The sequence below is a fragment of the Heloderma suspectum genome, chromosome 9, assembly GCF_057233095.1.
Source record: "Heloderma suspectum isolate Gila_16-S chromosome 9, 16-S_ref, whole genome shotgun sequence".
Lineage (NCBI taxonomy): Eukaryota > Metazoa > Chordata > Lepidosauria > Squamata > Helodermatidae > Heloderma > Heloderma suspectum.
Window position 1 is genome coordinate 31,174,869 of NC_139466.1, and position 18,061 is coordinate 31,192,929.

Genomic DNA, 18,061 nt, shown 5'->3' on the forward strand with positions numbered 1-18,061 from the left:
CTTCAGATCACGCGCAATACGGTCTCCCTGATGCTCTACTGATGACAGTTCTCACTACTAAAGGACTACAATGAGCGAAAGATTGTATGGAGGATACTCTGCCGGCACGGAATGAGTAACACTTGCGCATTTTTTCCACAATAAAGCAATAACCTGGAACACGCTATGACGTGTTACGTTCAAATTCAGTGATCTGATTCATCTTTGAAATGAAAATCCAGCCAGACAGGTTTTTTGCCTCCTCTAACTCATTTGAGGCTCAGTATCAATCTGTTAAACATTTCCTTCCCGTGCCCCAGGCTATCAGCTAGGAAGGCTACTTAGGGTGGATTCCTATGGATGTTTAGACAGAAGAAAAATAGTCCTACAATTCCCAGGAGTCCTAGGAGTTGTAGGACTTTTCTTTCTGCCTAAGTAGTCATAGGATTGCGCCCGTAAATATCCCATCGATCAAACTAAACATACTCTTGTTATGCTATCGGGGTGCTAAGCATACCTTTTGGTCAGATTCTGAGGAATGCCAGTAGAGCATAAATCATGTATTCGTGAAAGAAATCAACTGTATTACGTATGTTTCCTTCTAAATAAACTGGAATGATCCGCTTTTACACACAGGACTGGACAAAATAGACACGTTGATGTAACTCTAACCCAGCCTTCCCCAATCTGCTGCTTTCAAGATGTGTTGTACTGAAACTCCGAGCATTCCCAGCTAGCATGCCCAATGGCCATGCTGGCAGGGAATGATGGGAGTTGCAGTCCAACACATCTGGAGAGAGCCTGGTCTAAAAGAATGAGGCTGGGTGGGATAAATATTACTAATAGCTAAGCAACCCTAAGAGGCCGCGGTGGCTTAGTGGTTAAGTCGCTGAACTGCAGACCGGAAGGACAGCAGTTCGAGACCCGGGTGCCGCGTGACGGAGTGAGCTCCCGTCTTCAGTCCCAGCTCCTGCCAACCTAGCAGTTCGAAAGCAAGAAATTGCAAGCAGATAAATAGGCACTGCTGCGGCGGGAAAGGTAACAGCGTTCCGTGCACCTCGGTGTTCAGTCATGCCGGCCACATGACCACGGAAGCGTCTGCGGACAGCGCTGGCTCTTCGGCTTAGAAATGGAGATGAGCACCGCACCCTAGAGTCCGACGCGACTGGTTGGGGATGCCTTTACCCTTTTTAAGCAACCCTAGAGGCTTACCAGGGATCATGCCCCACTGAACCCAGCGGGACTTGCTTCCCAGTGCATGTGTAGGATTGCGCTGCCTTTCTGTTTTGATCCTTCTGCAGGCCCTTTGCACTGCGCGAACGCGTATGCTGCGTCCCGCTAAGGCTAGGAAAAGCGCCCAGGCGCGTTGGCGTCTTGAGCTACTCTCAGGGGCGGGCCGGAAAGAAAAGCGACGCTTTTGAACGGCCTGAAGTGCATCTCATTATGTTCAGGAGCTTTCTTGGGTCGTATGAACTTGGGACGGACACGTGCCTGCGCCCCGGTCTCGTCTGCAGTCGGGGGCCCGGAAGAGGAGCCAGGCGCGCTAAGCTGGGCAATCCGGGGCCCTCCAGACGGCTGGACCACAACTCCCGAAAGCGCAGCCCGCGCGGCCGAGGCGCAGGAACTATGGGAGTTGTCGCTCGGGAAACGCGCGGCGCGGTTCCCCCGCCTGCCTGCAGGGGGCGGCGACGGAAAGGCCCAATCCGAGCGCGCGAGAGCCGCCGCGCCGCTGGCGGCGCCCTCGCCTCAGCGGGCCGCGCTCTCGCTGGCCGGGGCTTGGCGCGCATGCGCACTGCCCCCTCCGCCCGGGCTGCCCGCCGCCCCGCCCGCCGGGCGGAGGAGCGTCAGCTGGGCCCGCCCTGGCCGCGTGACGGGACGCCGGGCGGGGCGCGCTGCGCGAGGAGGAAGCCGGAAGCGGGTCCCCGCGAGAGGGAGAGAGAGAGAGGGAGGCAGCCGCCCGGAGCCTGAGCCGCGCCGCGCCTGCCCGCCGGGCCTGACGCCCCGCCATGTCCAACATGGAGAGTATCCTTGGCGGCGGCGCCTGAGGGGAGGGCTCGGCGGGGGCGCCGCGTCTGAGGGGGCCAGGAGGCCCCGCCCCTCCGGCGGGGGCGGGGCCAGTTCTCGGGGGCCCCCGGCAGGGGGCGCTCTCCAGTGGCGCGCCTCGAAGGGCCGAGCTGCGGGGCGAACCCTTCTCCCCATTGGTGCTTGTCGCTAAGAGGGGCGGGGGCGGGGTAGCTGGGGAGGGGCCTGGGGGCGGGTCTCCACTGGCCCCCTTGTGGCGCCTTCTTTCGTGCGGCTTCGTCCAGCCTGCCGCCCTCCAGATACTTTGGACTACAACTCCCATCAGCCTCAGCCAGCATGGCCAATGGACAGGAATTCTGGGAGTTGTAGTTCAAAACATTTGGAGGTCAATAGTTAGGTGAAGGCTGTCTTCGTGTGAGTCGCAGGAAGGGGAGCTTGTTGGGGTAGGTGGATGATGGGCCAATAGTAAAATCTCCTTTGAGGTTTGGGATTATTTATTTCAGGGGTGGGCAGTTTGTGGCCATCCAGATGCTTTGGCCTGCAACTCCCATCATCCTTCAGCATTGGCTGTGCTGACTAGGACTGATGGGAGTTGTAGGCCAAAACATCTAGAGGCCACCCCTTGCCCAGCCCTGATCTATTATTTGCTTATTGCATTAAATGTTCTTCCGTTCCTCCAAGGAGCAGAAGGTGGTGTCAGTCATTTTCCCTCAGGTTTATCTTCACAAGAGCCCTTTGAGGAAGTTTAGGATGATATAAGGTCACCCAGTGATCTTTATGACTGAATGGTGCTTTGAACCTGGGTCTTCCTGGGCCTAGTTGAATGTTCTAACCTGGTACTACTTGTTATGACAAAGCAAAGTCTTTATGGTGGCACCTTAAATGGCTTGCAGGTTTATTGTGAAACTATCTTTTGTAGACTAGAGCTGACTCTGTGCACCTACTGAACCATTATAGTCCAATGGTCGTATATCTATGCACGTGTGTGAGTATAGAGAAAGAAATTGTAAACTGTGGCAGGCAAAAAGGTCACTGAGGTTCTGTCCAAACCTCAGAATATGCAAGGCAAGTACACTGTGCATATGCAAGAGTAACTGGCAATAATGCAATCTTCCTAACTTTACTTTTCTCTGTATCTTTGAGTGCATGTGTGATATAATCAGTCAACTGCAGATAACATTTCATGCACCTGACAAAGTTGGCTGTGGTCCATGAAAGTTTCTGCCACAATAAATCTGTTGGGGTCTTGCAGCGCCTTAAAGAATTTCTATTTTTGTTCATGTTTTCTATTTTTGTTGTAGCACACATGTTTACTCCTTTCATACTTGCTGTGATTGACAGTGAGATCACAAGCTCTCTTAGATTTTTCTTGTCCCACTCCCTCCCAAATCAGGGCTATGGAACTTCTGTGAATCTTTCACAACTACTTAGGTTTCCCCAGTTCTCCCCTTTCAACCACCTCCCCATCCAGGGTTGGGCCAGACACTGATATGTAGGGCTCAGCAATCCCATCTAAAAGTCTGTAGTTCTGCCTCGCCCATGGCTGATGAGGTAACAGAGTAATGCCACACTATGATGTCAACTCTCTTGTCTTTCTCTTTTACCAGCTGATACAGTTTTTGCATGTTTGTACAGTCTGAGAAAGCTGAGAAAAATATTTCTCCTCTTTTTCCTAATCTCTTCCTGTGCCCATGCCATTTTCCTTCTGCTTGGGTTGTTGATGATAAAGGAAGTCTTTTTCTATTGTAAAGTAAAGGCACCTGGATAAAGAGCCCTATCCACTCTCATTTACTGCTGTTGGGAGTGTTCTGAGTTTTATTATTATTTCAAGATGGGTTAGTTTCAGTCTCTTGTTTGGGTGTTGAAAGGAGCACACCCTTGATATGTGTGAGAAATGTTATATTTTCAACAAATAAGGAGTTATCTTAGTTTTCTGATTGTAAACAGAAAGGTAGATTCTACATTTGGTAAGCAAAGCTGTAAACTCAACTCACTTGAAATGTATAAGTAGCTTTCCTATGCTGAGGCTTAAAAATATATTTATTTTATAAGATTGGTAAATGTGTTAAGCTTTTCCCTTTCTCTTCAAGTGCCAGCAATGCATGATAAAACAGACTGAATAGAAATGGTCTCTTCATGTAGGCTTGTTGGATACTTACTATAGGGCTTGATAGAACTGTGTTTTAAGGACGTTGTGGGGAATTAAGAGAGTTGTATTCCTACTCTCATTTTATTGCCTTCCTCATAACAGGAAGAGCTGATTTTTGTACTGGAGCCCTCCCTAAGTCTAGCAAAGGGATAATAGTCAGATTATTTATTTAAAGCATGTTTACCCCAATCTTCAGCCAAAAAGTTTCCCAGAATGGCTTACAAGGATCAATAATAAGACAGTCCTTAGCATTCAACCAGTTGATCAGTAGTTTCCCTAGCTGTCAGTTAATTTCCAAATCCAATTCAAGATGTTGGACTTGGCTTTTACAAGGAAAAAGGAAAGGAAAGGTTCCTCCTGTGCATGCACCGGGTCATTGCTGACCCCTAGAGGGACGCCTCTTACGCTGACGTTTTCATGGCAGACTATAGCGGGGTGGTTTGCCATTGCTTTCCCCAGTCATGACTATCTTTCCCCCAGCAAGCTGGGTACTCATTTTACCGACCTCGGAAGGATGGAAGGCTGAGTTGACCTGAGCCAGCTACCCGAGACCCGGCTTCCGCTGGGATCGAACTCAGGTCGTGGGGAGAGTTTCGGTTGCAATACTGCCACCTACCACTCTGCGCCACACGAGGTTCAATAGCTTTTCCAAGCCTTAGTAATTTAGGACCTACCTGCCTTTTGTGACTGCTGTGATTGCCTGTGTATTTCCAGTTAACATCTTTGGGTGCCCTGCTTTGTATGTGTCATTCTAGCAGCAGGTTAAGGTAGGGATTTCAGTGACAACTCTGGGTTGACAGAACAAGAAGAAGTTTGCAAAAAGTTTGTATCTTTGCTGGTGTTCAGGAAGAGTTGTGCTTTTGGACTCAGTGCCCAAGGGCTGGGGGGATCTTGGGAGAGGACCAGCTTTGCTCCAGCCACCATTTCAGAGCAATGGGTAGGCATGTACCGCTGATGCTTGTGAGTGTGAACTGTCGCGAGAGTCTCTGGCTGGGAACTGACAAGCAGGTGGCATGGAAATGAAGGAGCACAAAACACTCACTCTTTACCTAACAAGGGATGAAAAGACTCAACAGAACATGCAAAATACAAAACAGCCACTGAAGTGTCACACCCCCATGCTCACCAGACTGCACAGCTGAGCATTAATATATAATGGCAAAAAAAGGGAATGGCGGAGTCTGTTAGGGAAGCCCGCAGTAAATAGCGAATGTATCCCAGCAGAAGCTAATCAAAGTTAAAAAGCTGTGCAGTTGTGATAGAGTGAAGGGTGAAAGTGGTGCCATGTAGATGGGGCCCGAGACATCTGAAACTTGGCATGTGTGCTAAGGGGACTTAGGGGTGTGTACCTCAGGGATATTTTGTTTTATAAAAGGCATTAACTAATTTAAACTAATTTAATGTAGAGATGTGCGCATCAGCAAAACTTGAAGTCGCCAAAGTTCTCAGAATTCCATCATGAAGCTCATTCCAACTTGAGTACGTATAAGATTGTGAGCTCTTTTTTTTGCATAAAAATCCATGCATATTTTCATGTATGTTTTTCCAAATGCACGCATCAATTGTGCACATCTTTAAAATGTACTCATTCTCCCATTGATTAGAGCATATTTATGTGCATTTTTCAAATGCACACATGCAGTCGAATGCATTTTTGGGGTCCACAAATTGCATTGCAAGCTCAGAAATATTCAGACTTTGACGACAGATTGTGTCTAAGTCCATGTTTGGTGCAGAAGGGGGGAACTGGGAATATCCTGATCAAAACCAAGCTGAAATGAATTTCTCATGCATCCCTAATTAAATGATGGCCACTGACAAGGTGTTTGGAACACTGGTGTCACAGAGCATTTTACAGTAGGATCCTATATGTCTACTCAGAAGTAAACCCCTTGAGTTCAGTGGGGCTTACATCCAGATAAGTGGGTTTAGGGTTGCAATTTTAATTGGCTTTATGGGGTTTTTTTTCTGTCTTCCATTTGCTTGACTTTTTGATATAGTTTAGTTGCTGTGAATATTGCATAATACCCTGAATACAGGAGAAGTGAATTGGAACTATTTTTAATAAAAGTAAATTAAACAACCCAGGTTTGGACGGAGAGAGAGTAGCTTTGACTCCCATGCTCTTTGCCTGAAAAATATAAGAATTAGCAGGTGGTGTCAGAGGATTTAGTTATGATGCGGAAGTATATGTAAATATAGATTTACTTTTTTAAAAAAAAAAATCTGCTTTAATCGTGTATTTTATACCTTTTACTATCTCCCTGAAGCTTTTGGGACAGGGTGTACTATAAACTGAAATTAATAGAGAGAGAAGCTGTGCTTCCACCTCCAGTGTACTGCAACTTCCGTGAGGTGAAGTTTGCACTTGTGGTGAGCTGTCAAAACACTTACTGGAATGATAGCATTTTGTGTATAAATATTGCTCCAAAGGATCCTTGGATAAAGCCTTTGAGCCGATCTTCTGACTCTGCTGTCAGTAGCATTACTTGTTGAGCATCATCCTTAACTTGAATTATAGAACATCTCTTTAACCTTAAGTTTGCTGCCAAAGAGCTTAACAGAAATGCCAAAAAGTGTGACAAAGAAGAAAAGGTTGAAAAAACCAAAATTAAGAAGGTGAGAGATTAAACTAACTTGAACATTTCTTCTGCACTCTGTTTGATAGTGTGTAACCGGGATGTTTTGCAGGAACATTAGAAATATACATTAAAGCTGGCATTGTTCATATGTAATACTGCTGACGATACTGTTTCTGGCTATGATATGCTCAGATTAAAATCTATAAACAAAAATTAATTTAGCTTTCCAGGTCACTCCACAGAATCTTCCTAATATTGCCCCACCCCAAATATCTGTAGATAGTGGCTGAGCCTTAGTCCGCACTTGGGCTTCAAAGCAGTAATTCTCCAAGTGGGTTGGGGGGGCGGGGGCTGTATGAGCCACAGATGGTTTACTAGCCAGAAGGGAAGGGCTGTAACTCAGTGGTATAACACATGCTTGGCATGCAGAAGGTCCCAGGTTCGATGCTTGGCATCTCCAGGTAGGGCTGCCTGAAACCTTGGAGAGCCGCTGCCAGTCAGTGTCAACAATACTGGGCTAGATGGGCCAGTGGTCTGGCTCACTATGAGGCAGCTTCCTATATTTTTTATCTTTCTGTGTTCTTAAATTCTTTAAATTACCAACTTTAGGATGCAATCCTAAGCATGTTAAGGCAGAAAAAAAGTCCTACAATTTCCAGCATAGCTGGCTGGAGGCGTGCTTGGAGTTGTAGGACTTTTTTCTGTCGAAGTTGCATAGGATTGTCCCCTTATCAACCCCTCCCACAAATCACCACTTCTGGCTCATTCAGAAGCCAATAGGTGTCTCTAGGAGAGTTCATTCTGGTAAACCTGGATACCGGTGTTGTTCCATCTGTAGCAGATCATAGGATATGATCCTTAGTTGGACTGCTAGTATGTGTCTACCACTATTTTCAAAGGCTTTGAGAAACTTTCTTTTGGCAGCTGCCAGCTTGGGCTTTTGAGTGCGAAGTGCTGAACTGTTCTACATGTTCTTCAGACCATGAAAGCACTAAAGCTCAGGGAACCAAGCAAGTGACGGTCACCATATGCCATCACCCAGCTTATTTCCCCGTGCGTAGCGAAGGTAGCAAGTGTCTGTTCAAAGCAAGGATTTGTTAGTGCCACTCTTTAAAGTAGTTGAAAATCTGTGTTCTCCTTTTTTTTTTTTAAAGGCAATTCAGAAAGGTAATACTGAAGTTGCAAGAATACATGCAGAAAATGCAATCCGGCAAAAGAATCAAGCAATCAACTTCTTGCGCATGAGCGCCCGAGTGGATGCTGTAGCAGCCAGAGTTCAAACAGCAGTGACAATGGGCAAGGTAAGGAGCTTTCTTATGTTCTAACAAGAAACACAAGCTGCCAAAAATTCACTTTGCGTGGCATAATGGGGAAGAGTCATAGCTCAGTGGGAGAGCATGTGCTTTACATGCAAAGGGTCCCAAGTTCAGTCCCTGGCATCTCTAGGTAGGACTGAGAAAGGCACCTGTCTAAAACCATGGTGAACCACTATTGGTTATTGTAGACAATACTGAGCTTGGTTGAACCAATTGCTTGATTTGGTATAAGGCACCTTTCTTTGTTTTCTTCCTATTCATTAGTTGGGAAGGCAGATCCACCTATATTTGCCACACACTCTGTGATTACTTAAAATTCTGTAGGATTTCACATTTCTTAAAAATAAAAGCAGTCTAAGAAGAATTTCTTCGAGTCTACTGAAGTGGCTAACCAATGCAACAAGAGTATTGTGTGATTTTAGGTTACATTAATTTACTTCCATACTGCTTTTCTTCCATGAACCCTTCTCCCTCCCACTCCAGGTAAATAAAGGAACTAAAAATATGTAATACAAATGTGGTTACTATATATGTTCTTTTTAGGTAACAAAGTCAATGGCTGGAGTAGTTAAATCTATGGATGCTACACTGAAGAGTATGAACTTAGAAAAGGTAAACTCATAAATTCAAATGTTAAGTTTTCATCCCTCCTGTTACCGTTGTTACTGGCTTGACACATTTTACCTTGTGTGTTGCTGGCTTGACCCTATTTGCTTGCCTACAGATATCTGCTTTGATGGACAAATTTGAACAGCAGTTCGAAACCTTAGATGTTCAGACAGCGCAAATGGAAGACACAATGAGTAATACCACTACACTAACAACACCACAAGTAAGTCCCCGTTAAGGCAGAGTAACTTGCCAGTAGCCGTTCTGCACAGTGGCCTCTAGGCAGTGGTCCATACACTCTGGACGCTCCTTGTCCTGGTCCCTGTGAAACAGACTTCCAAAGAAAAAGCTGCTGGGACTAAGAGGCACCTCTACTTCTTCCCTGGAGCTGGACCTTCTCTGCCTTAGCTAGAGGATGAAGCAGACTTGGGAATCTGTTCTGCTGTTAAAAGAACAAGGATTCCTCAGGGAGAAGACCAAGAACGGCAGCTTGCCCATCAGCATTGCAGTGGGCAGCTACCAGGGTGTGTGGGCTGATGGTGAGGACCCAGAGACCTGGCCAGCATTGCATGTGGTTTAAGTGTGTGCCCCAGAATCCTCTGTGATATTTGAGGGTTCCTTGCAAGATGTTCTCCCTTGGGGAAAATTTGAAAACCACGGCTGCATCCACAGTAAATTCCTTATTGTTATTGATTATCAAGGTTTTTAAAAAAAGCAAAGAGAAAGTAGGTAATGGTGGCCTTCCATGTATCACCTTTCTGCTACTAATTATTTAGGGCATTCCTCCAAATAGAGTGATTCCACTAAAAGCAATTAAAACATCAACAATACTAAAACTGTAGCCTTATCTTGAAATATTTGCATGTAATCCAGTGTAATCCTTAGCACGTTTGTTCAGAAGTATGTCCCACTGAGTTCAATAGGGTTTACTCCCATGTAAATGTGCGTAGGCTTATATAGAATAAATTTTAAAGGTTCCTGAAACGGCATGTCAAGAGATCAGATTTGCTGTGTGAATGCTGGTAGCTCCTTGTGGTAAAGTACTCAAAAGTTCCAAAACTCAAGTGATCATTGCTATTATATTGCTGTGATTTCTGTGTAATGTTGTTAAACTGATTTCGCCTTCTGTTTTTTTAAGAACCAAGTGGATCTGCTTCTGAATGAAATGGCAGATGAAGCTGGGTGAGTGTAAATATCTAAAGACTGAAATGTTGGATATTCTAGTGGCAGCAAATTAATACAGTTTTAATGCATTTGAGGTAGCAACTAGTGCTTGGCTTTCACTGATCGTGCAGCCAACTAGATTGCACTAACTTCATGACAGTATAGCATTGTGCTTTCAGAAAGAAAGGCACTGCTGTCATTCTCCTTACTTGGAACTACACCATTCATTCAGATCACTTCAAGAGTGGTATCCTTATTTCGAACAGAGCAAGAACATGTAAACCTACATGTGGTCACTCCCATGGAATATTTTGGACAGGAGAATTTAAAAGTAGCTCAAAAAGCTATTTCACAGCAACTGCTGAGCACTGTGTGGAACATAGAAATGGCATAGGCCCAGTTCAGGCATTGCGGCAAGCCAGAACTGTTGAGAATTCTGGTTGACCCATGAACAAGTGAATGTGTTGGTGCACACTGCTCAGTGGTTCCTGGTTGGCTTCTCCTGCCAGCAAGACCAGCTAAATAAATCAGAGAACCTCCATCCTTGTTTTGTTCAATGTTATGTCCAAACCGGGATCTTGGGTTTGTTGCTCTCTGAACAAGCCAGAATCATAAGAACAACCCTTGACACGATTCTGGCTTGTTTACATTAAAGAGCGTGCCTGGAGCACTGTATTGGGCTGAATATGTTAAAGACTAGGGATGCAAGTGAGCAATATTTTCAGTTTGTGGCAATAAGGTACGGTACTTGAGGTACGGACCGCCAGCTACATGAAATGCTTGCGTATACAATCATCTTTGTTTCTCTCCTTTTGAACTCTAGCCTTGACCTGAATATGGAGCTACCTCAGGGACAGATGGGCTCTGTTGGTACAAGTGTCGCTTCAACAGAACAGGTAAACGCTTTGCTTGGTATCTCTTTCCCGAATGGCATAGAAGATTGCCCACTGTGTTCTTGCTACTGAATCTTTTAGATATACCTGAATCAACTTTTGCTGCATGTAATCTGGCTATGTCTCATCATATTGGGACAAGCTAGCTAAGAAGAAGTCCTGCGGGTTTTTACATTCTTTCTAGTGCCTGAATTTGCTAGTTTTTCCAGTTCTCTCCCCATTCCTTTTGTATTGTGTTTATTAGGTTGTACGTCTGCATGCAAAAACTGGTGTTTTGTTTTTAAATTTCTGTACTGTGCCTTAAAAAAAAAAACACCTTTCGGTGCTTTATAATTAATAGTAATAAATTTAAGAGCACAATTTAGACTTAATCTGAATTCTGAAATGTAGACCCTTGGGCCTGGCAGAGTTTGCCTGAACGCAGTGTTTCTTTTCTTCAGTTGTTGGTCTTATAGAATTTAGATCTTTGTACACTTAGGTAGCATATTAAATGTCTGAGTTGGTTGTTCTGAATCCTGCAGGATGAGCTCTCGCAAAGACTGGCACGCCTTCGTGATCAAGTGTAACAGGAAGAGTCAGATCTGCAGTCTTCAGCATATGCTTCCAAAGCACTCTATGTACATAAATACAGCCTGACTAGGATCTCTGTCTATAACCTGTCTAGTTATTTAAACAGCATACTAATGGGCACTTGTCTACTTTTTTTTTTCCTTGCTGTGCTTTCTAAACTATGTTTACTCAATGGTGGTGTGACCTTCACTGTATCTTCTAGTTCTGTATAGTATATTTTGAAGTTGGAGATTATATTTTGCACACGTCTTTTCAAAGACCCAGGTTAAAATTTCAGTTTTACTGAGTGTCACATTGGATTGTCACACTGAAAGAAGAGCAGCACCTTTAACATATATAATTTTAAGTTATATAGCAAGGTTTTAAATTATGACTGAAATCTACAGTTGAATTACTGAGGTGGTGCATGCTATTCACATGATCGTCACACTTGATTCTGATCAGTTGGATAGAATGGTATTGTGTGTATGTGTGTTTATGTGAATTGTTCAAACATCACTGGATAACCTTTCCATGGTATTATCCAACAAACATACTTGTAGCAAGACTTAAATCAAAATGGTAGTTATGTGGTCATCATACCTTGAAGCTTATATTGGCATCATCACTTCACTACCGAAGGAATAAAATATATTTTTCAACACTGTTGCCTAGATTCCCTTAAATATATATTGCAGATACCCAGAGAATTCAGAAATGCTTCTTAAAGAACCAATTAAAATATCATCTTTGAAATGTCATCTTGTATTGCGGCAATTGCATTTGATATTCCTCTGCTGCAAAGGAAGAGAGGTGGGGGTGGTATTGATGTCTTATAAAAGGAAAAGAGTTTGCATAGATAAAACTACATACTGAAATTTTGAAGTGGTAGCAAAAATGGTAAACTTGTATTCAGTCATGCTTCACAGCTACATTTTAAATTAATGATATCTTAAAAATGTAGTAAAAATTCCATTTTTAAAATTTAAATAACCTGCTTGTTTCCATGTTGCTATTTGATGCTGGCATTGATCAGGGATTAAGTGTCTTCCTCTGGTCAAATGATAAATTGCCACAGTGCTCACTGTTTCAACGTACTGCATTTCTATTCTCAACTAAGATGTTCCCGTGGTTGCAAACAGCTATTAGAAACTGGACTTTTAAAAGTGGATATAGCTTCAACAGCTTCAAATGCAAATTTCAGGAGAATTTATGTGCCACTTAGAGTGCCGTGCTTAACGGAGGTGCAGTGTGGTATGCCACGAGAGAACGAGAAAAAAAGATACTAGCTGTTCAAGTGAAAACACCCTGAGTTTGATTTCTGACTTTCAGAGAGCAATTCTATGGCCCCTTGAGGGAGTCTGGGGGCCCATAGGAGACTTTGGATTCCTCGGTCCAAGGTCAGACACAGCACTCCAACCTTGGGCCCAGGACTTCAATCTCCCCCCCCCCCCTTTGCAGCTGGCGAAAAGGGAACTGCTCCAGCTGCCTCTCTGAGGTCGCAAAGGCAACCTCGGAGAAGACAGAAGGGTAGGAGACTGGGGAAGCTGGCATGTGAGCTATCCCTAGCCTGATTCCCTCCCCGACGCCTCAGCTAGATAGGCAAAAACGCCAGCTTAGCTAAAATACAGAGCGGGGCGGGGGGGGGGGGGCAAAGCTCGCCTCCACTGCCCCTCCAGCTCTGCATTGGATGGCCATAAACCTCCAAATTCGGAGGCTTATGGCCATCCCCATAGGATTGCGCCCTTAGTCATTTTCTGTATATACAACAAGAAATCCAAAGTCTAAACACAAAGAAGATAAAGCTAAAACACTGGGGAAATATGCAAGGGAGGAAAGCATCTTATCTTTTATTCGGAGTATAGTTGCCTCTGCCGTGACTTCTTCCCCAGGTGAGGTCTGCAGTCTTGCAGAGCAGAATAGAGGGCAACCTTATGCTACCATGCTGGCCGCTGCACTTCTGTAAGGAGCCAGGATGTCAGTGGAGCTGGAAGGTGAGATGCCCGGCTCCTGCTGAGCTGAAGCAGCAGTAGGTGAACAGACAATCCTTTCAGTGGTGCTTGTTAAATTCCAGTGTGTGCATTGTAGGATGGGATGAAAAATCTGGCTTATTTTTATAATGACATTTTATTACAAAGTAGCTTTATATTAAGTTACTTTCTAAAGCGAATGCCTTTACTTGCATTGGGACCTTGAAACAGGGCTGGCTAAATTGTAGATTCCAATTTAAAAATGAGAGCAAGAAATAGATATTCAAAAATACTTCCTTCCCACAGATGTGCCTTTTTCCAGTGGAACCAGTAGAGGGGAGTAGAAGACCTTGCTTTTTGATGGGGCTCACTTTAACCAAGGCAGGGCTTTTCAGAGATGCCCCCCACCCCCATTTCTATCTTGCTTAGAATTCCAGTTTATAAATCAAAATCTGAACTGCTTACTTAGGTTTTATGCTTGGCTCCCAGTATGTTTTTTAAAAAATAAAAATTATTTTAATGAGTCACTAAAATAAATTAAGGGTGCAATCCTGTGTGTGTTGAGCCAGAAAAAGTCCTACAACGCCCAGCATTTCTCAGCCAGCATGAGGTGGCTGGCTGGGGAAAGCTGGGACTTGGACTTTTTTCTGGCTAAACATGCATAGGATTGCATATTAATAGATACCTTACTAATAGATGTCAAACATCAGAACTGCCTTGCCTCCAGAACCATCTTGTATTTAGAAAGCAACTGCTTCTGCACTTGGAAGTTATCATGGTTAATAGCTATTAATTTACATAATTTTTTTAAGCCATGTAGGTTAGTGTTCACTACTTGTTAACAGTGGAAATCCTCCTTTTCTTTCCCAGGCTTAAGGTCAAGGGAAATCTAATATAACCAAAACTGTATGTGTGTGTGTATTAGTGCATATCCAGTTCATTTGTAAGCAGTTTCAGGTGTAGGGATGTATGAACCCCATGACTTCCGGTCCGAGGGGTCTGCAGTGGAGAAATCCGGGCCGCTTGGAGCCCCACGGATTCCCCCAGAGCTTTACTGCATCCATTGGATTTCACAGGGCAGCTCTCTCTCTTCCATTCTAAACAGCACAATTGGCTCATGGTGGCTGCCATTAGCTGATCACAGGAAAAAATACAGCCATAAATTGCACAGTTTATGGCATTTGCAGCTGTAAAGTGCTTCCTTCTATGTAAATTGTGGCCGTTTACACCATCATACTATTGAGATTGGTTGCTCACCAAAGTTTGCGGTTCCTTTACATGATGTCAACCTCCAAGGTGTCTCCCGCACTAAATGACCTTTATCCCCCCCCTTTTTTTTTAAAGATCAGAAATAATGAGCTATCAAATTACAGCATGTTGAGTTTCCTCTTTAAAAGAGGAAATCCTACAATAAGAGGAGCTAGACCACAGCACCATCTAGTGGCTGTATAATGAAACATATGGAACACGCAGATAAGAGGGGAAAGCTGATGGGGGAGGGAGGGAAGTGCATGTAAAGGGAGCCCGTCATGATCCTGCATTTAAAATAGAAGCAGGAAGCCCCAGTAAAGTTGTGGAATTTTAGCCTGGTGTAGAAATGCTCTTTTCCCTTACACCACACTGGCTTTCCTACTTTGCCCAGCCCTGCCTGTTAAGTTGGCCCAAGCAAGAACATCTCGCACTGCCTCTGGCAAGCACATACATGTAGACTTTGATGGACCTCCAGGGACAAACTATTCCACAAGTAGGGTCAGCCTTGGTTTGTGGATCAGCCAAGCATGTGTTAGAAGTCTGTTTCCTGATGCGTTTGCAAATGTAATTAAGTTTGCTTCTTTAAAATGCAGCGTTTAAATATTCAGCCAGAGCCCAGAGAAAGTGCTCCCTCATGCCTTTACATGGGTGAAGGGCTGGTGTACTCAGGAAAATGACGAGGGAGGTCAGTGGTTTTCCTTGTATTGGAAACAAGCCTCTTTCAAAGCATCCCATCCTGTCATTACCATTCAAATAAAGGAAAAGACCTATCACAACAATCTGCAACCAATTTCAAGCACCAGTTGAGCCTTTTTAACTCCCAGGAAGGTATGTTAGTGGCCCAACAGGCTTTCGCCTGACCTTTTGCTCCACTTTTATTAGGAGGGTCATGCTAAATCAGCATGGGTGTGCAGGTAGAGATACATTCTCTGACAGCACAAAACTATGCTGTTCGTGACTCCGAAAATGTGTTACTCCTTGTGGCATGCAGCTGTACTTCCTTTGTGTAATTGTAGGGCTGCCTTCTCCAACCTGGTGCCCTTCAGATGTGTTGAACTACAATTCCCATTATCCCTAGTCATTGTGGCCAGGCATGAGGGGAGCGATAGTTCAATCATCTGGACGATACCATGCTGGTGGTGGCTGCTGACATTCCTAAAGCACTAAAACGACCTTATACCCTCCAGATTCGACTGAATAACTTCCATCATCCCCAGCAGCATGAGCCATGGGAATTGTAGTCTGACACAGCCAAAAGGCACCAGGTTTTGGGTGGCTACACAAGGACTATGATTGCTTCCAAACAAGATGAGTCTCTGGTTCTTAAGGCGTGAATGGCTGTTGCCAGGTTTGAAAGAGAAATGTTGGAGAAGACAATGATATTCCTCACCACTCCTAAATTCAAATTACCCATTTTAACCTGCTAGTTCTGGAACAGAAAAATGGTAACAATCCACTGTTTCACAGTGGTTATTTATATTTTATTTTTAAAATTAATAAACCACCCTTCCTCCACAGAATCCCAGGGGTGGTATATACAACATCAAAAACACATTTAATATAAAAACCATACAATTGCACACTAACAAGCAGATTAAGCAACAATAAATCTTCTACCAGCAAAGTGAAACAATCAGTTCAGTTTAAAAGACACTTAATTAAAAAAAAACAGCAAATGACTATGATTGAGGAGACCCAGGTTCAAATCCTCACTCATCTATGAAGCGCAGTGGGTGATTTGGGGTTAGTCACTCCTCCTAGCCTAAGCAAACAGTAATGCCTAATTCAGGCTAACTGAATCAATTCTTCCAGAAGCTGTGGGTGGCCAACTAGATGCTGAAGGGAAAACCCCATGCAAGACATGAGTGCAGTTCACAGAGTACCATCTGTAGTACTTACAAAAGAGGAGACCTTCTCTGTGTTGGCACCACAGGTTTGGAAATGTCCTTCCAAGGGAGATACAATTAGTACTGACTTTGTTTTCCTTTTGGTGCCAAATCAAAATGTTCCTTTTCGCTTGGGCGTTTTAGATTTTTGTGTGCTGTTTTAATCGATGGATTTGTTTGTTTGCTAATTGAGCAGTCGCCACTTATTTGTAATTTTATTGTTATGTACCCTGCTGTGGCATCCCTTGTGGATGAAGGGTGGTTTAAAAATGTAATAAATAAATAAATTTTTAAAAGCACCCTTCTGTTGCCAAGAATGATTTGTTTAAATTTATTTAATTTAAAACATACCCAGACTTTCAGCATTAAAGTTCCAACGTGGTTGATGACAAAAATGGAAAGCATCCAATCAAAACATAACGCCAACACTAAATAAAATAGCAATAAAGGCAGAGACAGCAGAGATAAGAATCAAAGCAGAAATGTCCCAAAATCAAAACAGCAATAAAAGTGTTGGGGGCGGGGAGGGAAAGCATCAGACAGAACAGTTAAAGCAAGAAAGCAATCATCTAACTGAATGCTTGGAAGATTTTTTTTTCCACCTGGTGCCTTAACAGAAGTGCCCATTACACGGTCCTCACACAGGAAACGTGGAGGGGACAACTGTCTCCCCCCCCCCATTTTAGCCACTTGATTTTCTCCCATAGAAATAAATGGAACCATTCATTTTTGCTACAGTTTTATCCCACACTTCCTCTAAGTAATTCCTGGTGACCTTCATGGTCAAACTCAACAACCCTGTGAGGTAGGCCTTCCCCAACTTGGCACCCTCAATTTTGGCTTCAACTCCCATCAGCACCAGACAGCATAGCCAATAGTTGGTGATGATGGGAGTTGTAGTCCAAAAGATCCAGAGGGCACCAGATTGGGGAAGGCTGACAGAGAGAGAGAAAGAACCCCAAGTTCTTCCTTTCCTGTTTATTGAGAAATTTGCACATTTTTGGTAAGTTCTTATCAAACAATGAGTCAAACACAATTCTCACTTATCTGCAAACCAGCCAAATTCAATTAAGTACAGCTATTCCCAGCATGGAGCAGACCATGATGTACCTGCCTGCCATGTAAAAGATGAGGAGCCTGTCAGAAAAAAAGAGGTGGCAACCCATATTCATCACCACATACATGGCTTAATACTCAGAGCTAAGGGGCTGGAGAGCTAAAGACTCATCCTAGATGAATTAGACTCCACACTCATTTTTTTCCCTCTTCATCTCAAGTTCTTTCCATCCTGTCTATGGAGAGAGGCTGACAGAGAGAGAGAGAAAGAACCCCAAGTTCTTCTTGTCCCATTTATAGACAAGAATTAGCATTTTTGCTATGTTCTTATAAAAAAAAAATTCTCATCCATCCCTAGTCCCAGTCTGAGACTTCAACCAAATTGCCACACCAGCTTCTAATTTGTGAGAAAGTAAAAACTGTTGGTCAATCTCTCCCCACCCCAAAAAGCTTAAAAAAAACCCCCACTCAAAATCTTTTCAAACTGGTTCAAATCCTTAGTTAGGAATTTAGATTGTCTCCAAGCTACAAACTGAAGTTTCCATTAAGATGGTGCCGTTCTTCACAAAGCCCCCCCCCCCTTGACGCACCCCCAGTGTTTCAGTCTTTGCAACTATAATAAAGTACCGATCGCA

At 44.0% G+C, this 18,061-nt stretch overlaps 1 protein-coding gene across 1 annotated transcript; it reads left to right on the forward strand.

Annotated features, from left to right (window-relative positions):
• The first annotated feature begins 1,905 nt into the window (after nucleotides 1-1,905).
• CHMP1B (charged multivesicular body protein 1B) lies at nucleotides 1,906-16,184 on the forward strand. Its single transcript, XM_084814054.1, has 8 exons — nucleotides 1,906-2,001; nucleotides 6,672-6,769; nucleotides 7,887-8,033; nucleotides 8,592-8,660; nucleotides 8,773-8,880; nucleotides 9,796-9,839; nucleotides 10,645-10,717; nucleotides 11,236-16,184. Exons 1-8 carry the CDS (start codon nucleotides 1,986-1,988, stop codon nucleotides 11,278-11,280), a joined length of 600 nt encoding a protein of 199 aa, XP_084670180.1. The 5' UTR covers nucleotides 1,906-1,985; the 3' UTR covers nucleotides 11,281-16,184.
• Nucleotides 16,185-18,061: the final 1,877 nt, after the last annotated feature.